Source organism: Sparus aurata, chromosome 1, assembly GCF_900880675.1.
Source record: "Sparus aurata chromosome 1, fSpaAur1.1, whole genome shotgun sequence".
Lineage (NCBI taxonomy): Eukaryota > Metazoa > Chordata > Actinopteri > Spariformes > Sparidae > Sparus > Sparus aurata.
In genome coordinates, this window is record NC_044187.1 from 761,078 (window position 1) to 781,786 (window position 20,709).

Sequence of the window (20,709 nt, forward strand, 5' to 3'; positions counted from 1 at the left end):
TGTTCAGAATAAAATGATCATTGAACCTGAAGTTAAGACAGGATAAGAAGTTGGGACATTTTTCTGTCTGTCTGGATTTTTAGGAAAAACTATTATCTAAGGAAAGTAAATAAACTCATAGAGTCATTCTAACTGAAGAATTTCTCTAAGTTGAGATGGCGTACACGCTGTCCTAAAATCAAAACAGCTGACAAATATTGCAGCACCATTGATGTTCGGTCTGTGTGACAATGATACTGAAGATGGAGACAAACATGATAGAAGTGCTAAAGATACGAACATACAAGTGCATACATTTTATTTTTTTTGGGAAGTAGTCATGCTATGCAGGGTCGAGGTGAAGTCTGAACAAATGAGATTGAGTCTTTAAAACTCTGGAACGTGCCGTCTACAACCAGCTGTCCTCCTATCTTTCAGAAAACCACCTCCTTGAACCAAATCAGTCCGGCTTCAGGACCGCTCAGTCCACTGAGACGGGCCTCCTCACAGTGACTGAGTCGCTCCAGAACCTCGTCCCACTCGTCAGTCCTCTCTGGCTGAACATCGCTGACTCTGCTCTAACCTGGTTCACATCATACCTGACAAATCTCACCTTTCAGGTCACATGGAACGGCTCCTTGTCCAAACCCTGCTTTCTGTAAACTGGTGTCCCTCAACGCTCAGTATCAGGACCGGTTCTGTTTCCACTAACACTAGATGACGAGGCTCTGCAGTCACATGGATTCTCTGACCGCTGTTCTGCTGACGACACCAACTGTTCCTCTCTTTCCCCTCGTCCTCCTCCAACAGCCACGTTGTGACGCTCATCTCTGAATGTCTGCATCATGTCTGCTTGGACAGCTGCTCATCACCTCAAACTCAACCTGAGTAAACCTGAACTCCTCTTCATCCCGGGACAGACTGCCCTCACATGGACCTGTCAGTCGATGGCAAGAAACCTGGTGGTAATCCTCGATGATCCTGCAGATTTGCTGGCTTGTTAATAACTTTCCATCCGTCTCTGACGTCATTCAGTCAGCACTGAGTTTGACAGAGAGAGCACTGCACTCTGCTACATCAGATGGCCGGCTGGTACCGCCATCACTGAGAGCAAACAAAGGTCGCTCGTTGAAATCACGACTCTTCTCTGTTCTGGTGCCTCAGTGGTGGAACAATCTCCTGACCAACGTCAGGACAACTGAACCAGTCTCCATTATTCGCGAAGATGTAGGCGAAGGCAAGAATGAAGGTGAAGACTAAGGCTGGGACCCTCTGGAAGACAACGGCGAAGACGAAGGCTGGGACCCCTTGAAAGCCGACAGCGAAGATGGCGACTGAGACCATCTGCAGGCTGAACTGCCAACTGAAAAACCCTCCCTGACCTTGTCAGGACCACCGACGGATGATCACTTGGGGGCTGTTGGTCTGGGAGCTGACGGAGAGTTGCTGGCGGCCTGGGCCTTCCAACCGAGGAGCTGGGATTGGACTCCTCAACCTCAGCCATGCGTAAGGGACGTGCCACATGACACAACAACTGATTTAGCACTGAGAGAGGATGATGTCAATCATGCTTCAAATGAAGATTTGTATTTTCAGCATAAACCGTTTTGTTGCATATGTTTGATTTTCTGTATAGAAATAACGTCCCTCTTTATAGACAAAGTGTGAGTTTTGTTTTAGGGTGGAAATTTCCCTTTAACACATTCACACACTGAACAAACAGATAAACGAGTCTTTTAACAACAAATCTGTCTCACAATCAGTCAAATGGTCAAAAACTTCACATGAAACTCTTTTTTCTTCAGTAGCTTCACAGTGTTTTTAACACATCAGTTTGACTGAAGGAAGCTAATATTCACGTATTTATGGGTTCTGCTACACACTCAAAGTGACGTCAGCAGTTTTAATGTGAACCTTCACCTGAAGCTTTAATGTTTCACCTCCATCAGTCACAGATGATCTCTGTCTGTATCTGTGTGGATCTGCTGCCTCCTGCTGGTCACTCTGCAGTCTGACACTCTGCTGCTCTGCACCAGCTCACATCAACCACTTCCTGTTACTGACCGAGGAACCTGAAGAAGAAGGAAGGCTCATCACATCACTGGATCTCTGGTGTCAGACTGTATTGAAGTCTATGGGAGATGATGGAGAAACACAGTAAAACACACAGAAGAGGAGCTGAGAGGACTGATAGAGCTTCATCACATGGTGCAACAGCCTCCACCTGAAGCTCAACATCAGTCAGACCATGGAGGTGGTGCTGGAGGGGACAGAGCTGTTGGTCCTGAGGAGACTCAGATCATTGAGGGTTTATAACAGGCTGAAGACCTTCCACCAGTCTGTGGAGGCCAGCGTACTCTCCTTTGCTGTGGTGTGTTGGTGAGGTCAGCAGGCTGAACCAGCTGGTGAGGAGGGCCCGCTCTGTGGTCGGACTGGACCGGGACAGTCTGGAGACGGTGGCTGAGAGGAGGATGAAGGAAAAAGCCATCTTGGATAACCCGTCTCAGCCTCTCCACGTCCAGCTGCTGCAGATGTGCAGCTCATTCAGCCGTTGCATCGTCCCACAGTAAAACAGAGTTGATTTAAAACAGAGAAACAACCACAGAAACATCAGAAGTCTCCATCAGCTCATCTGCTGTGATCACAGTCTGCAGGAGAGAACACATCACAACCTGATCCCAGAACAGATTTACACCTTTATTAACATGAAGTCTTCACTGGAGCCGTTCATAATAGTAAAAGTAAAGATATATTTATTTATAAAGCAGCTTACAAAGTGCTTCACTAAAGATGAAAGGCAAACAGAGAGCAGCAGTCTGACAGTACAGAGCTCAGTGACCTCCATCAGAGGACGACCTGCTTCACAAAATCCTCCTCATGTTGAACAAACCGACAGAAGACAGAGAAACAACGACGACTCTGTGAGGAGAGACTGAGGAGTGAAGCTGCTGTATCTATACTGAACTTCTATAAAACGATACCAAACGACGGCTCTCTTCACATCGGACATTTATTAAACTTTGTGATAAATACAAAATAAACAACACGGATCAAAATACAGTTTTCATCAGATGGACGAGCTGCTGTCAGAAGTCCAACCACTCCGTCATGTAGATGCAGTTGGACGGAGAGATTTCTCCTCCATCGTGACAGTCATCAAACACCTGAGGACAGGAAACAGGAAGTCAAACATGGACAGCCTCTCACACTGTGTGTGTGTGTGTGTGTGTGTGTGTGTGTGTGTGTGTGTGTGTGTGTGTGTTACCGGGCAGAGTCCACAGGGCGTCCTGACGAGCCCGGTCGGCTGGATGACGGGGTTGACGCCGCGGTAAAGCTTCATCTGTCCGTCCACGCTGCCTACCGTCCCCTCCTTGGCGGCGATGACGGTCATCTCCACCTTCCCGTCATAGATGAGCGTGTTCAGGATGGTCTCGATGTCGTCCATCGACAGGTCCACCTGTACAACACACCTGTCAGTCAATCTGTGTGTGTGTGTGTGTGTGTATGATTGTCTCTCTGCAGCATTATGATTATACATATTTTATATTATTTGATGATATTTATCAACTGTCAAACTGTTGCTGCTAATCTGATGCTAACATGCTAACACCAACACACAGACCAGTTTGTGAACCAATCAGCAGACAGAACCATTTCCAGCTCATGAAGGTGCTGTGATGATGCTACAGAGTGTACTCATGGATGTAATAGATTACTTTGATACTGAAGGAAACTTAAAACATGAAGATCCTCAGTGAAGTTCTGCAGAATCTTTCTTCTCTGACTTCTGAAAGCATTTATCTGGAACATTTATGTTTGTTCCATACCGACATCAGAGATGATGATACTGACACTGTGGGTGGGTGTGCTTGGCCAATCTGAGGTGTGATGTCATGAAAGGGGCGTGGTCATGGGTGTCACCTTGCTGATTCCCAGCTCACAGATGTACTTCCAGACTTCATGTGAGGTGGCGAAGGAGCTGTTCCTCTGAACCATCGGACTCTGCTTACTGTCCCTCGCTGCTTCAGCCTGAACACACACACACACACACACACACACACACACACACACACACACACACACACATTGTGACTCTGCTGCCTCCTGCTGGTCATTCTAAAGCTTCTCCTGGAGGAGTCAGATGACAACAGTCCAGTCTGAGATCTTGATTTAAAGGTGCAATATGGAAGGATTTTAGTTTAAAACGTGCAAATATGGACTAGAAATTAAATAATTTCCCAGTCTGAGATCATTAAAGTAATTCTATCTATCTAGAACAGTTGGTACAGAGGCTCTGACCTCACGGCAGCTGCCCAGGTTTCAGGTCCGGCCCGTGGACCTTAGCTCTCTCTGAGCTGTAGGATCACTGAAACCATGAAAGGTGGAAGAAAAAAAAATACTGTGACTGAATAAAAACTTCTGACATTCTGACACTGACATCTTTGTATTGTGTTGCAGGGGTGTCTACTGAAGTTGGCGTGCTAACCAGCTAGCCCCGGCCCGATGGTTCTGGCCTCTGGTTGTTGGTGCTGACTCTCTCCCCTCCTCACCTGAACCTGCCGGGTCACCTCTGTACTGTATACTAGTGACGTCATGAACACCAACGACCCCTCGCTGCTCTGAGCTGACAATTCAGCTTAGGAACTCTAGCTGCACAGCTAACTGAGCTAAGTAGCTAACAGTAGCTGCAGCAGTTAGCGGTTACTTTGTGGATCCCTTTTTGTTTATTTATTTATTAATTTTTTTTTAATTGTACATACTGCACCTTTAATGTCGATCTCACAGCTGTTTAAATAAAGTTTTTCGGTACCTTGCTCTGCAGGAACTTGAAGCACTGCTGGTTCAGAACTTCAACAAACTCGGACTCAAAGTCCTGGTCGCTGTACCAGGCGCCGCCCGTCACCGAGCGGTCCGGCTGCAGGTTGTACAACATATACACCTTCTTCTTGGACGCCTGCACACAACACAGAGAGCACACCTGGTATTCGCACAGCGCCGGCTCGTCAGAACAAACACAGTTTGATTGTTCGGGTCGGTCCGACACTCACGGCCACAGACTTCACGGCTTTGATGAGTTTCTTGCTCTCCAGGCTCTTCAGGATCTTGTTGATCTCCGTCAGAGGAAGGTTGCTCTTGAAGCGGATGTCTCTGCTCCAGATACCTGCAGCACAGAACCACACCTTAGATACATCTGAACCACACCTGAACTACACCTGAACTACACCTCAGCTACACCTCAACCACACCTTAGATACACCTGAACTACACCTCAACCACACCTGAACTACACTTCAGCTACACCTGAACTACACCTCAGCTACACCTCAATCACACCTCAGCTACACCTCAATCACACCTCAGCTACACCTCAACCACACCTGAACTACACCTCAATCACACCTCAGCTACACCTCAATCACACCTCAGCTACACCTCAACTACACCTGAACTACACCTCAACCACACCTGAACTAAACCTCAGCTACACCTCAGCTACACCTCAGCTACACCTCAATCACACCTCAGCTACACCTCAATCACACCTCAGCTACACCTCAATCACACCTCAGCTACACCTCAACCACTCCACTGTGTGTTTACAGGAGACCACGTGTGGAGGTGATGGAGGAGCTACATTGATGAAGCTGCATCAGTGTCACTCTGTTAGCTAAGAAACACACCTGAGCTACACCTGTGTGCTCCAGCTCACCGAGACATTCAGTTGGAACATACTGTAAACAGAATTAGCTCTTCATGTGTGCAGACTGGAGACAGCAGCTAGCATAGCAGCTAGCGTAGCAGCTAGCATCCTGAGCTCAGTCTGATGTGTGACGATGAGGATGATGTGACGAAGGTTCAGGTTGTTACCTTTGTTTCCTGCGTCCTCGATGATCTGGTAGACCAGCTTCTCCTGGTTGTCTGAACCTTTCATCTTACTGAAACACAACGACAACACACAGCTTCATGGACACACACCTGTGAGTCAGCTGCTCTTTATGTCTTCAGTGCAGCTGACAGGAACTTTATAACCATGTTATTATTTTCATTACGAGCAGCTACAGTGAAGATTCAGCTTTAAATAACGTCTTTATTACAGCCAACATGGCCACAAATCAGCCAGCCGCAGTGTGTGTGTGTGTGTGTGTGTGTGTACCTGGTGCTCTGTATGTCCTTCATCCTGTACAGGAGACCCGAGCTGTTCCTCAGCAGGTCCAGCTGACCCTGCAGGTGAACATGACATCATCAACAACAGATCGATCACTCTGAGGAGAAGATGCAGTGACATCATCAGCATGAGACGGACCAGTGACAGCAGCTTGTTGATGGCCATGGCTCTCTGCTGAGGCTCCAGGTGAGGCATGTCGTTCTGGATCACCTGGTCCGTGATACCGTGAGGAAACTGCTGACACAGCTCTTTGATCCTGACACACACACACACACGGTTAAAGTTCTGGTTCAGAAGATGTGGACCTTCAGACATTTTATGGAGCAAACATGTTGTGATTGCTCCTGAATGTGTTGGACTGATATAAAGTCCGGTTCATGTGGTTCTGACTGAAAAGAGTCAAACATCAGACGGATCTATATAAAAGTATATAAATGAAAATATAAAATATAAATGTGTTCTGTAGAAACATTTTACTGAAAAGACAAACATGTTTATATTTCTGTCTCTATAGTTTATCATTGATTTTCAAGGTATTTTAGGTTTCCCATTCATTGATTTGTTGTTAAATCTATAAAGTATTTTCCCCATGAAGCCTTCACATATTCTGTCCGACCAACAATCAGACTCAGCTGAGTGAAAACAGAACAGATCCGACCAGTGGATCCGTCAACAGCATCAGGATCACAAGTTCTGCTGTGCTGAGCTCAACTCTGATCCAAACAACACAGAAACAAACTGGACCGAGCAGAATTCAAACAGGTCAGTGGTTCTGCTCACATGAACAGCTGACTCACCTCTCTGCTAACTTAATAAACATGACGGATCCTTCCGTTCAGAACCACACTGAGCAGAACTTCTGGATGAAACAGCCGTCAGATGTGGACACTAACTGCCCTGTGGTTCTGAGTGGACGGTCATAGCGCAGCCAACTCCAAGAATATGGAGCAAATACTGCGGAATTAACTATCAGGTCACACCGGTCCAGGAAATGTGTTTATTGTCGACATGTGGGCTGTGTGTGTCTGATGACAACAAGGTAAACATTAAATTGAAAAGAATCAGCACGGAGTCTGGTGCACCGCCTCCAGTGCGCAGCAGCAGGCTGAGCGGTAAGGTTCGCTAACGTCGCCGAACTGACCTGTTCTCGACCTCCGCCGGTTCCGACAGGTTCGTCTCCTTCTTCACTTTCACGTCTGCCATCTTACCTCTGCTGTGTTTAGTGTTTAACTCTGTTGTTTTCACTTTCCTGTCGGGGTTCTTCTGACTGCTGGTTAGCCGTTTAGCTAATGTTGTCAGGCAGGCATGCTAGTTCAGGGTCCTGAAAAGTTAGCTGCCGGTGGGCGTGTCCTGAAAACTGCCTGCTTAAAAAAAACAAACAGAAGCGAACCCGAACCAGTCTCCGTCCTGGTGCTGGTCCAGGTGACTGAGCGGACTGAAGGTCAGAGGTCAGACCGGACAGTCATGTGATGTGGTTCTGCTCATATTGAAGAACATTAACCGGAGGTGACTGAATGACTGAACAGCAGATGAACTCTTCTGGACTTATCGTGACGACTGGAGCAAACTTAGATTTACCGATGTTATCAATTATATACATGGTGAAAAAAGTTAGTTTCAATTGATTAAATTCTAATAAGAATATACATTGCGAATAGGCGCATGCGCGTAGGGCAGCGCTCGTTGCTATGGAGACGCTTCCGTACACAGACGCCAGCTCGGAGGAGCAGCTTCATCCGAACCTTCATCAGAACCTTCTTCCGAACCTTCATCTGAACTTCATCCGAACCTTCATCAGAACTTCATCCGAACCTTCATCAGAACTTCATTTGAACCTTCATATGAACTTCATCCGAACCTTCATCAGAACTTCATCTGAACCTTCATCTGCAGTAAGATCTTTAATGTTCCTGGTGTTTACACGCACAGACAGTCAGACAGCTGTCTGGGATGTGAATGACGTCACGGTGAACCAATCAGAATGATCGAGCTGTAAACATGTTTAACAGATAATATAATATATTATAATAATATAATAACTGGCTCCACTTTTACTTTAGACCCGTCACGTACATGTCAACATACTCTTACTTCACCTGTAGAATTCTACCTGCAGGACTTTTTACATCGTTGTGTTCAACTGCTGAAGTTAATGATCTGAGTAGTCCACTGCTGATTGATTGATTGATTGATTGATTGATTGATTGATTGATTGATTGATTGATTGATTGATTGATTGATTGATTGATTGATTGATTGATTGATTGATTGATTGACAGACAGTCGTCATCATGACAGCAGGAGCAGTGTCCGCCCCGCTCATCATTCCCATCATCCACCGACACCGAGCCAAGAACCACATCGACACCAACACACCTGTGTCCATCCAGTCAGGTAACCTCACCTGTCTGTCGTGGTGTGGCAGCTGTACTACACCTGTACTGGCTGTACTACAGGTGTAGTACAGGTGTAGTACAGTACTTCCTACCTGTAAAACACCGTGTCATACAGGTGTAGTACATGTGTAGTACAGCTATAGTACAGGTGTAGTATAGGTGTATGACAGGTGTAGCAGAGGTGTAGTACAGGTGTAGTATAGGTGTATGACAGGTGTAGCAGAGGTGTAGTACAGGTGTAGTATAGGTGTATGACAGGTGTAGCAGAGGTGTAGTACAGGTGTAGTATAGGTGTATGACAGGTGTAGCACAGGTGTAGTACAGGTGTAGTATAGGTGTATGACAGGTGTAGTACAGGTGTAGTATAGGTGTAGTATAGGTGTATGACAAGTGTAGTACAGGTGTAGTACAGGTGTAGTATAGGTGTATGACAGGTGTCGTATAGGTGTATGACAAGTGTAGTACAGGTGTAGTACAGGTGTAGTATAGGTGTATGACAGGTGTAGTATAGGTGTATGACAGGTGTAGTACAGGTGTAGTATAGGTGTAGTACAGGTGTAGTATAGGTGTATGACAGGTGTAGTACAGGTGTAGTATAGGTGTAGTATAGGTGTATGACAAGTGTAGTACAGGTGTAGTACAGGTGTAGTATAGGTGTATGACAGGTGTAGCAGAGGTGTAGTACAGGTGTAGTATAGGTGTATGACAGGTGTAGCAGAGGTGTAGTACAGGTGTAGTATAGGTGTATGACAGGTGTAGCAGAGGTGTAGTACAGGTGTAGTATAGGTGTATGACAGGTGTAGCACAGGTGTAGTACAGGTGTAGTATAGGTGTATGACAGGTGTAGTACAGGTGTAGTATAGGTGTAGTATAGGTGTATGACAAGTGTAGTACAGGTGTAGTACAGGTGTAGTATAGGTGTATGACAGGTGTAGTATAGGTGTATGACAGGTGTAGTACAGGTGTAGTATAGGTGTAGTACAGGTGTAGTATAGGTGTATGACAGGTGTAGTACAGGTGTAGTATAGGTGTAGTATAGGTGTATGACAAGTGTAGTACAGGTGTAGTACAGGTGTAGTATAGGTGTATGACAGGTGTAGTATAGGTGTATGACAGGTGTAGTACAGGTGTAGTACAGCTATAGTACAAGTGTAGTACAGGTGTATAACAGGTGTAGTACAGGTGTAGTACAGGTGTATAACAGGTGTATTTGCCCCTGCAGACTCTCCTGGAGTTCTGATCTTCTACAGTCTGGATGGGTCGAGGCCGGCAGCGGCGCAGCGCGGTCCAGCAGGCAGCAGCAGGAAGTACAGCGAGCCCGTCCTGCTGCCAGCTGGCCGGGTGTCTGTCAGAGCTGTAGCTGTCACCAGGTAACTGCTCACCTCACAACACCCTCACAGAGGAGAACACACGCTCTCCAACAGGTAGGAAGCCTGACAGCCACATGTGGGACGGGTCAGGGTTCTGTTGTCTCAGAATCCATCCATGAGGTTGGACTGTGTCAACAAGTCAGGTCCAATAAACCTGAGCAAGACATAAACACAGTGTGATTCTCTGTGATCATCTCACCTGTCCTCCAGGTACTGTTCACTACTGGACTGATGTAGTCTGTCTGTCTGTGTGTTTCTCTCACCTGTCTGTCTGCCTCACCTGTGTGTCTCACCTGTCTGTCTCACCTGTCTGTCCCACCTGTGTGTCTCACCTGTCTGTCCCACCTGTGTGTCTCACCTGTCTGTCTCACCTGTCTGTCTCACCTGTGCGTCTGCAGTGATGGCAGAGAGAGCTCCACAGTGACAAAGGTTTTCTCTGTTGAACTTGTGGATTCAAACTTGAAGGAGAACGTAGACGACCTCCTGCAGAGCGACCAGCAGGTAACCAAACATTCTCCAGATCCAGACTACATTTCCCATCAGCCCCGGGTCTCAGTCCCCCTACGGGTCCCTGGAGTTATTGTCACAGTCCACATTCATTTGTCTTTAGTCTTCAGCTCAGCGTCCGTCTGAAGGAACCTCGTCGTCCGCCGAGAGCCCTGCTGGTTCTTCACTGAGGCCTCCAGGTCTGTTCTGACTTCTCTTATTCAAACACAACCAACACTGTATGTCTGGAGCTAGAACAGTCTCAATATTATTCACAGATAAATGCAGCGGGACTTGTATCCGCAAAGCTGGATCTGTATCTGTGCCTCTAATTTGCAACTTGAATATCATCATTTGTTCATCAACTTTGTATTTTTCAGTGGAAATATATTTGTGAATCTCCACCTTTTGCTGTGGATACTTTTGAGACTGTTTTTCATGGCGTTTTGTGTCACACAATTCACAACTCGTGTGTCATCCAGTAGATGGCGCTAATGCCACATTGATAGATGCTGTTATACTACACGGAAGAAGAAGAAGATGAAGAAGACCAAACCAAGTGCTGCCACTGGTTGCCTGTTTGATGAAGGGGCAGCAGCAGCATGGCTAGCTAACTAGCTGCTTCCATGCTGCTATATTCACACTTTATTAATTATAAAAAAAAGGCACTCAGAGCCGTAACTGTGGCCAAGCCAGCCGAGGTTCGCGTTAGCTTGGTCAAATCAGCCACATGTTGTTTTCTAGTGCGCAAATCTACTAAGAATCATCTGTTTAGTATAACAGCGTCTATAAATGTTGCATTAGCACCATCTACTGAAGACACACCAGTTGTGAATTGTGTGACACGAAACGGCGCGAAAAACAGTCTCAAAAAGATCCACAGCAAAAGATGGAGATTCACAAATATATTTCCACTGAAAAATACTAAATTGATATGTAAATGATGATATACAAGTTAGATGGCACAGATTCAGATTTACAGATATAAATCCATTTGTCTCAGATACAGATTAGATTAACAGATATAAATCACTCTGCATTGATTTGTGAATTGTGTTTTACGAGACACGAGTCGAGTGACATTTTACGAGTCACCTGCGCGCTGCATTTGTGGATTTTGTGTGAAACAGCACGGTAGAAGAGTCTCAAAAGTATCCACACAAATAGGTGGAAATTCACAAATATATTTCCACTGAAAGATACGAAGTTGATGAACAAATGATGATATTCAAGTTGCAAATTAGAGGCACAGATACGGATCCAGCTTTGCGGATACAAGTCCCTCTGCATTTATTTGTGAATAATATTGAGACTGTTCTAGCTCCATAGGTGTCCAGTGACCACTTCATTTCACTTCATTCTTCCTGTCCTGTTGTTTGTCTTCAGAGCCGAGGATGATGGGAAATATCTCTCCTAAACCAGGTCCTCGTTTCCTCAACGGTCGACTGGGTTCTCCAAACCCGGCTGCCCAAACTCAACGTTCCCCGTCAGCGGTAAACGGACCAAACACAACCAGCTGACCCAGACTAACCCTACAGAATGTTCTGTGTTGACTCTTATTTGGTTCTGTTTCTGTTTTTGGTTCTGTTCTGTTTCCTGTCTGTCAGAGTTCTGGAGCGCTGAAGCAGCTGAGCAGCACACAGACGGCCCGATTCATCCGAGAGACGAACCTCCTGAGGTACGAACGTAGACGCTAACGTGTCGCTGAGGAACAGCTTTAAATATTTATTTTCATTCCTTCAGTCTTTATTGACCTTCTGTCTCTCTCTCTCTACCTGTCTCTCTCTCTACCTGTCTCTCTCTCTACCTGCCTGTCTCTCTCTCTACCTGTCTGTCTGTCTCTCTACCTGTCTGTGTCTCTCTCTCTACCTGTCTGTCTCTACCTGTCTGTCTCTACCTGTCTGTCTGTCTCTCTACCTGTCTGTCTCTCTGTCCAGGTGTGTTCAGTGTTTGAGTGTCCGTCCCTCTGACCCGTTGGCTCGGTTCTGTGCTCAGTGTGGAGCTGCAGCCGGTCCGTTAGCTGCACACAGACGGCCCCCTGCTGACGGAGGACAGGTACTGCGCCCACACCTGTCCGTCCCACATGACACTGAGCAGTGTCCAGGTGATTCTGTTCACCTGGTTCAGTGCTGATCCGATCATGTTTGTGCTGTGTTGTACTGTTTCTGTCAGTCCGGCTCTGATAGTCCTGGGGTGGACTAAATAATAGAGACAGCTGTTCTGTTCATGTGTGACTGTCTCTGCCAACTCTGAGGACTGGACCTCTACCAGACCTTTACTTTGAAAGGGTGCAGCGGTTACTTCTGTTGTTTCCTGGTCGTCTGTTGTCAGTAACGTCTGTGTGTGTGTGCATGTCTGTGTGTGTGTGTGTGTGTGTGTGTGTGTGTGTGTGTGTGTGTGTGTGTGCGTGTCTGTGTGTGTGTGTGTGTGTGTGTGTGCGTGTCTGTGTGTGTGTGTGTGTGTGTGTGCGTGTGTGCGTGTGTGTGTGTGTGTGTGTGCGTGTCTGTGTGTGTGTGTGTGTGTGTGTGTGTGTGTGTTTTTTCAGGCGGTTTGCTGTGTGATCTGTAACACACTGGTTTCTGTAAACACACACACCTGTTTAATCTGTGAGGAACCCGTCCATCAACAGGCCACACACACACTGCAGGTATACACACACACACACACACACACACACACGTATACTGTGAGTCAGCTGATTTTTACCTGATTGATGAGAAAATCAATTCATTTAAAAATGTAAACTCTAAAGTAACTAGTTACTGAAGTCATCAGATAAATGGAGTGGAAGTATAAAGTAGCAGAAAATGGAAATATGGAGTGAATGTACTCATTACTCGTTACATTCACTCAGTGGTGTGTGTGTGTGTGTGTGTGTGTGTGTGTGTAGGATCATGTGGTGTGTGTTAGCTGTGGAAGTGGAAATCCAGCTCACATCTCCAGCTGTTTGACCTGCGAGAGCCGCCTGCAGCCGGTGAGACACACACACTCACACACAAACACTCACACATTCACACACACACACACACTGGCGCTTTAACAGGTAAAATGTGTGTGTGTGTGTGTGTTGCTGCAGCCCGTGTGTGTGGAGGACAGCGCCCCCTCTGTCCGGTCAGCAGACAGCAGGATGTTGTCCTGCTCCAGATGTAAACGTGTGAACCGGCGTGATGCCAGATTCTGTGACTGGTGTGGCTCGAAGGTGAGGACACACCTGAGGTCACCTGAGGTCACCTGAGGTCACCGTGTTAACAAACATCACTGTCCAGCTGAGCAACCAGTCCTGGTCTCACCTGAGAAATACACTCAGAGTCCACACCCACCTGCTCACCTGTAGGGTTTCACAGATGTAGAGGGTTTTTACTGCTCTGTCGTAGCTCTTTGCAGCTAAGTAACTACATGCTAGCTGAAACTGCAATAAAGCTAATAAGTAGCTAATAAAGTTTGTATATCTGTATTTTAAAGTGTGCTTCAGGTCCAGGTTGTAAAAATGCATTAATAGTTGATTAGCACAGAGGCTAAAACCACAATCCTCCATTAAGCTAAGCTAGCAGCTAGGCTAAAACCTGCACCGTTTCTATGCTGGACACATAACAGTAACAGTAGCGTGCTAGCTATTATTAGCATCACTCCTCAGTATTGATAGTGGAATAGCTTTGTATGAATTCTGTGGTTGGAAATTGTCAATATTTGTGAGTTTTCTGTTTTTGAATTTTTTTGTATGGAGAAGTGTTTCCTAGCTTCCAGTCGTTGTGCTAAGCTAGCCTGGAGAGAGAAGCATTGTGGGAAATGTAGTAATGTGATGTTTGTGTTTCTAGCCTGGTCATGCAGCCAGATGTGTGATTTGTTGCCGATGTGGAGCGAGCGGAGACCCATACGCCTTCTTCTGCACAGCCTGCGGCATCTTTTTGGAAGCACCGGCCCCGCCCACATCCTATGGTGACATCAGAAGACCTGTTGGAGGCGCCACCACCAAACGGGTATGCTTCACTGCTGATGTCATGTTGCTAACTCAGTTCATAATTCTGAATATCACACTAGACTGACTGTTGTCTCCCTGTGTGTGAGCAGGCTGCAGCCACACCTGCCCATGATGTCTCCTCTCAGGCCACGCCCTCTTCTGGCCCCGCCCCCAGGGTTAGAATGACCACACCCACTGCAGAGCAGTGCACACAGACCGTTGGACTCTATTACCCATCATCCACTGAGCTACAGAGGAAAGAGAAACAGAGGGCGCGAGAACTCAGCAGGCAGCAGGCGCCCAGAGATGGCCGACAGCTACTGACTGCTGTCAGCCCAGGCAGAGGTCAGATGCTGACACCACCACCGACACCACCACAGACACCACTGACACCACCACCGACACTACCGACACCACCACAGACACCACTGACACCACCACCGACACCACAGACACCACTGACACCACCACCGACACCACCACAGACACCACTGACACCACCACCGACACCACCACAGACACCACTGACACCACCACCGACACCACAGACACCACTGACACCACCACCGACACCACCACCGACACCACTGACACCACCACCGACACCACCACCGACACCACCACAGACACCACCGACACCACCACCGACACCACCACAGACACTACTGACACCACCACCGACACCACCACAGACACCACTGACACCACCACCGACACCACCACAGACACCACTGACACCACAGACATCACCACCGACACCACTGACCACCACCATCGACACCACCGACACCACCACAGACACCACCACCGACACCACCACAGACACCACTGACACCACAGACATCACCACCGACACCACTGACATCACCATCGACACCACCGACACCACTGACACCACAGACACCACAGACACCACCACCGACACCACCACAGACACCACCACCACCACCACCGACACCACCACTGACACCACCACCACCACTGACACCACCACCGACACCACTGACACCACCGACACCACCACCGAGACCACCGAAACCACTGACACCACTGACACCACCACAGACACCACCACCGACACCACTGACACCACCGACACCACCACTGACACCACCACAGACACCACTGACACCACCACCGACACCACTGACACCACCGACACCACCACTGACACCACCACAGACACCACCGACACCACTGACACCACCGACACCACCACTGACACCACCACAGACACCACTGACACCACCACAGACACCACTGACACCACCACCGACACCACCACCGACACCACCGACACCACTGACACCACCACAGACACCACCACAGACACCACTGACACCACCACCGACACCACCACCGACACCACCGACACCACCACTGACACCACCGACACCACCACAGACACCACTGACACCACAGACACCACCACCGACACCACCACTGACACCACCACAGACACCACCACAGACACCACTGACACCACCACCGACACCACTGACACCACCGACACCACCACCGAGACCACCGAAACCACAGACACCACTGACACCACCACCGACACCACCACCGACACCACTGACACACCGACACCACCACTGACACCACCACAGACACCACTGACACCACCGACACCACCACCGACACCACCACCGAGACCACCGACACCACTGACACCACCACCGAGACCACCACCGAGACCACAGACACCACCACCGACACCACCACAGACACCACTGACACCACCACCGACACCACTGACACCACAGACACCACCACAGACACCACCACAGACACCACTGACACCACCACCGACACCACCACTGACACCACCACAGACACCACCACAGACACCACTGACACCACCACCGACACCACCACTGACACCACCGACACCACCACAGACACCACCGACACCACCACAGACACCACTGACACCACAGACACCACCACCGACACCACCACAGACACCACTGACACAACCACCGACACCACCACTGACACCACCACTGACACCACCACCGACACCACCACAGACACCACTGACACACCGACACCACCACCGACACCACCACCGAGACCACCGACACCACTGACACCACCACAGACACCACCGACACCACTGACACCACCGACACCACCGACACCACCACTGACACCACCACAGACACCACCGACACCACTGACACCACCGACACCACTGACACCACCGACACCACCACCGACACCACCACCGAGACCACCAACACCACTGACACCACTGACACCACCACAGACACCACCACCGACACCACTGACACCACCACCGACACCATCACCGAGACCACAGACACCACCACCGACACCACTGACACCACCACCGACACCATCACCGAGACCACAGACACCACCACCGACACCACTGACACCACCACCGACGCCACCACAGACACCACCACCGACACCACTGACACCACCACCGACACCACCACAGACACCACTGACACCACCACCGAGACCACAGACACCACTGACACCACCACTGACACCAACGACACCACCACCGACACCACCACCGACACCACCGACACCACCACTGACACCACCGACACCACAGACACCACCACCGACACCACCACCGACACCACCACAGACACCACCACCGACACCACTGACACCAACACCGACACCACCACAGACACCACTGACACCACCACCGAGACCACCGACACCACCACCGACACCACCGACACCACCACTGACACCACCGACACCACAGACACCACCACCGACACCACCACCGACGCCACCACCGACACCACTGACACCACCACCGACACCACCACAGACACCACTGACACCACCACTGACACCACTGACACCACCACCGAGACCACCGACACCACTGACACCACCACTGACACCACCGACACCACCACTGACACCACCGACACCACTGACACCACTATGGGGGTCGGGTCTGTCACACTGGTCTCATGATGCGTTCATGTCCTCAGGTTACTGGAGGAGGCAGTTGGATCATGTGTGTGGACATTTGAGGAGTTACACTCAGAACAACGCCCCCTTCAGGGCTCTACTGGGAGAGCCTCGTCTGGGCCGGGTACGCCTCACCTCACCTGTCTGTTAGTGACATCACCTGTGGGATTAAAGGAGCAGTTCACCAAAAAAGTTAAATCTAGTAATTTTCTTTCCCCCAAGTTTATCAGAACGCTGCAGCTCTGTTAAACTGTGAAACTCCAGAACTGTTCTGTGGACTACCACACTTCACCTGACTTCCACCTTGATGCTGGTGAACTGTTCCTTTAAATTTCAAATGATTGAAGTGAACTAACACTGTGTGACTGGATCAGTTTCAGACTGCTGTACATACCTGACCAGGTGAAGCAGTACTGTGAGTTACTTCCTGTTTGTCACATGATGCGCTGTGTTCCTTCAGATGGTTTTTGCTGTGATTCAGGAAGATCGCTACGAGGTCAGTGTGACCGTCAGCTTTGTGTCGGCCGGGCGGGAGGAGAACCAGGTCCGTTGTACAACACGTCAGCTGGACTCATTGTGTGTTTGCTGAGCCTAGTGTGGGCTGACGGTTTGTTTGGTCTCAGGTGGATCCGGCAGCTGATGGCGTTGGACTGAGAGCAGATCGGACCGAGACTCTGAGCAGCATCACAGAGCGATCCTCCGACAGCAGCGGACTCAGTAAGAACCAACAGCAAACGTTTTTTAAATTCATCATGTCAGTTCAGCCCAGAACCACAATCATATCACCTCAGTGGGTTCTACATCGTGTCCCGTGAACGAAGTCCTCAAGGCCTCCAGTCAACAGAGGAACAACTTCACATGTTGATGGAACAAGACTTTCAACATGTTAGAAACCTGACGAGTATCCAGAACATCAAGTCATTAAGTCCTCCGTCTTCACGAATAACTAACATGTGGCATCATCAGGAGACGGTGGCCTGCAGGGGATATTTTAAGTCATGACTCAAAAAACTAAATCATCACTAAAAAAGACAGACAAGAAAATGAAAAGATTCTTATTTTATTACACTAATATGAATATAAAACAGTTAGAAAAACGGAAATTGACATTTTAAGATGAAAAATTGTCTTCTGAAAATATTAAATGTTGATGTTGTTGTATGGACCGAGTCTCCTCAGTGGTTCTGTTTGTGTCTGACAGGAAGTGATGCGTCCACAGGTGTGATGAAACCTCCCAAACCGAACCTGGCGCCCAAACCTCCGGTGAGAAAATGTGTTTCTGAAACTGATCATTCAGAAGAAGAAACTGAACTTGATCTGAACCCGAGTGACACTGGTTCTCCTGGTTCACCTGGTTCTCCTTGTTAACCTGGTTCACCTTGTTAACCTGGTTCTCCTGGTTCTCCTGGTTCTTCTGGTTCCAGGTGAAAGACCTTCAGTTACTGAAGGAACTGGGTCCAGGTCGAGGTCAGATCAGCACCATCCAGCAGCTCCTGGATCAGGTACGAGCCTCTGCAGCCAATCAGCAGCCGCCTCTGGATCTCCTGACTCTGTTGACTCTGATTGGTCTGTTTGTTTTCCCATCAACCACCAGGGGGCGGATCCCACCTGCTGTGGCGGTGATGGCCGACACGCTCTGGCGGTTGCCGTGGTGAACGGCCACCATGATGTACTTCCTGTTTTGGTGCAGCGAGGAGCTGACGTGGACGAGCAGTCGGGACAGTAAGACAACATAAAACTGTTTTTATTCAAACTTTATTCAACAACATGAAACAAAATGAATTCTCAGGATATTATTGTTATTTCTGCTCCTCTGTTTGATGACTGAGCCAATCACAGCTCATCACCTCCTGCGTGTCTCCACCAATCAGAAACAAAGGAAACAGATCAATGATGTACTGATCAGTTTCCTGATCTTTGATCTGACTTGTGTAGTGTGATATAATATACATATAATCTCTGATGATGTCACACGTGATGAAGGTGAACTCCTCCTCCTCAGGATGAAGAACTCCGCTCTGCATGAAGCTGCAGCTCGCGGCTCTGAAGGGCTGCAGTGTGCTAAAGTCCTGCTCAGGTAGGACACACCTGTAGGAACACACACACACCTGTAGGAACACACACACACCTGTAGGAACACACACACAACTGTAGGAACACACACACAACTGTGGGAACACACACACACCTGTGGGAACACACACACCTGTGGGAACACACACACCTGTGGGAACACACACACCTGTAGGAACACACACACACCTGTAGGAACACACACACCTGTGGGAACACACACACCTGTAGGAACACAAACACCTGTGGGAACACACACACACCTGTGGGAACACACACACCTTTATTGTCTACTTTAATATTTCATTTATATCTTTATCTTTATCTCTTGTTTCCATTCACGCTGTATTTCTATTTCTGCTTTGCATGGAGCATCTGTAACAAAAAAAATTTCCCCCCGGGGATCAATAAAGTATTCTGATTCTGATTCCGTAGGAACACACACACACATGTGGGAACACACACACTCATAGACCTTGATTCTCACATCATCACAAATGTTTCTAACAGTGTTGGAACCACAGAACCAGCCGGTTCCTCCAGGTAATGTTTCATCTGGTACCCGTCACTCTGGTCTCACCTGTCACTCTGTTTTCAGCTGTAAGGCCAGCGTGAGGCGCAGGAACGCCGACGGTCAGACGGCGTACGACGTGGCGGTGCGCTCCGGCTGCAACAACATGGTGTCTCTGCTGGCTGCTCAGACTGGACTGGACTTACTGGGCAAACTGGGCAAACCCAAACTGAACCTGGACGTGTTCTGACTGAGAACGACACAAACGGGTTTGTTTTAACGGCTCAGAAAGACTTTAATGTCGATGTCGTGTTCGTAGAATAACGACACTACCAGGGTTTGGATCGGTTCCTGTGGCCCGGCTCCATTATTGACCTGTTCCCCAGAATAAATGCTGAGATTCATCTACAAACCACAGACACGTCGCAGCTGTGTTTCTACAGGCTCAGTTCATGTTGTGGTCCGGTTAGGTCAAGATACAGAACCACCTGGTTAGAGTGACGACAACATGTTCTGTCACAAGCACATCTCTGACCCGACAGTGGCTCTGACCCGACAGCGGACTCACCTAGCTGCTGCGGCACCAGCGTCACCTTCATGTTGATCTGACATGCAGACAGATTTAACGTGTCTGTGGTTTGCAGATGTACAATGTCAACATTATTCTGGTTCTGGGCCGTTGTAGACTGAGCAGAACCCGTCCTGTGCTGCTGGTGGATCTGACTGGATGTGCAGAACATGTTGACTTTGTTACTGAATAAAACTTTAACAGCGTCTGTTGACTGAAGTCTGTT

At 48.5% G+C, this 20,709-nt stretch overlaps 2 protein-coding genes and 1 long non-coding RNA gene across 3 annotated transcripts; 1 reads left to right on the top strand and 2 right to left on the bottom strand.

The window, feature by feature from the left end:
• Positions 1-2,971: 2,971 nt before the first annotated feature.
• On the bottom strand, positions 2,972-7,578 carry LOC115583092 (DNA-directed RNA polymerase III subunit RPC6). The gene is made up of 9 exons (XM_030419544.1): positions 7,287-7,578; positions 6,284-6,401; positions 6,134-6,201; positions 5,848-5,915; positions 5,028-5,140; positions 4,790-4,933; positions 3,901-4,008; positions 3,245-3,436; positions 2,972-3,143 (listed from the first exon to the last, which is right to left on the bottom strand). The coding sequence occupies exons 1-9, from the start codon at positions 7,346-7,348 to the stop codon at positions 3,066-3,068; spliced, it is 951 nt and encodes a 316-aa protein (XP_030275404.1). The 5' UTR covers positions 7,349-7,578; the 3' UTR covers positions 2,972-3,065.
• Positions 7,579-7,812: 234 nt separating this feature from the next.
• LOC115582942 (double zinc ribbon and ankyrin repeat-containing protein 1-like) lies at positions 7,813-20,691 on the top strand. Its single transcript, XM_030419188.1, has 21 exons — positions 7,813-8,037; positions 8,425-8,539; positions 9,764-9,911; positions 10,310-10,412; positions 10,522-10,597; positions 11,784-11,890; positions 12,005-12,075; positions 12,335-12,452; positions 12,943-13,044; positions 13,288-13,371; positions 13,474-13,596; positions 14,213-14,374; positions 14,466-14,700; positions 17,352-17,455; positions 17,792-17,875; positions 17,955-18,048; positions 18,533-18,594; positions 18,756-18,833; positions 18,926-19,053; positions 19,334-19,408; positions 20,003-20,691. The coding sequence occupies exons 1-21, from the start codon at positions 7,834-7,836 to the stop codon at positions 20,163-20,165; spliced, it is 2,436 nt and encodes an 811-aa protein (XP_030275048.1). The 5' UTR covers positions 7,813-7,833; the 3' UTR covers positions 20,166-20,691.
• LOC115583185 (uncharacterized) lies at positions 19,071-19,642 on the bottom strand. The gene is made up of 2 exons (XR_003984318.1): positions 19,594-19,642; positions 19,071-19,439 (listed from the first exon to the last, which is right to left on the bottom strand). It is a non-coding gene; the product is annotated as an uncharacterized LOC115583185 (long non-coding RNA).
• Positions 20,692-20,709: the final 18 nt, after the last annotated feature.

Excerpts from the sequence above, each read along its gene's own strand:
- LOC115583092 (XM_030419544.1), bottom strand. The coding sequence starts at position 7,348 with ATGGCAGACGTGAAAGTGAAGAAGGAGACGAACCTGTCGGAACCGGCG. Across the intron at positions 5,141-5,847 it reads CGAGGACGCAGGAAACAAAG|GTATCTGGAGCAGAGACATC; the intron begins GTAACAACCTGA and ends TCTGTGCTGCAG. Across the intron at positions 3,144-3,244 it reads CGCCCTGTGGACTCTGCCCG|GTGTTTGATGACTGTCACGA; the intron begins GTAACACACACA and ends TCCTGTCCTCAG.
- LOC115582942 (XM_030419188.1), top strand. The coding sequence starts at position 7,834 with ATGGAGACGCTTCCGTACACAGACGCCAGCTCGGAGGAGCAGCTTCAT. Across the intron at positions 13,597-14,212 it reads GTGACTGGTGTGGCTCGAAG|CCTGGTCATGCAGCCAGATG; the intron begins GTGAGGACACAC and ends TTGTGTTTCTAG. Across the intron at positions 18,049-18,532 it reads CTCCGACAGCAGCGGACTCA|GAAGTGATGCGTCCACAGGT; the intron begins GTAAGAACCAAC and ends TGTGTCTGACAG.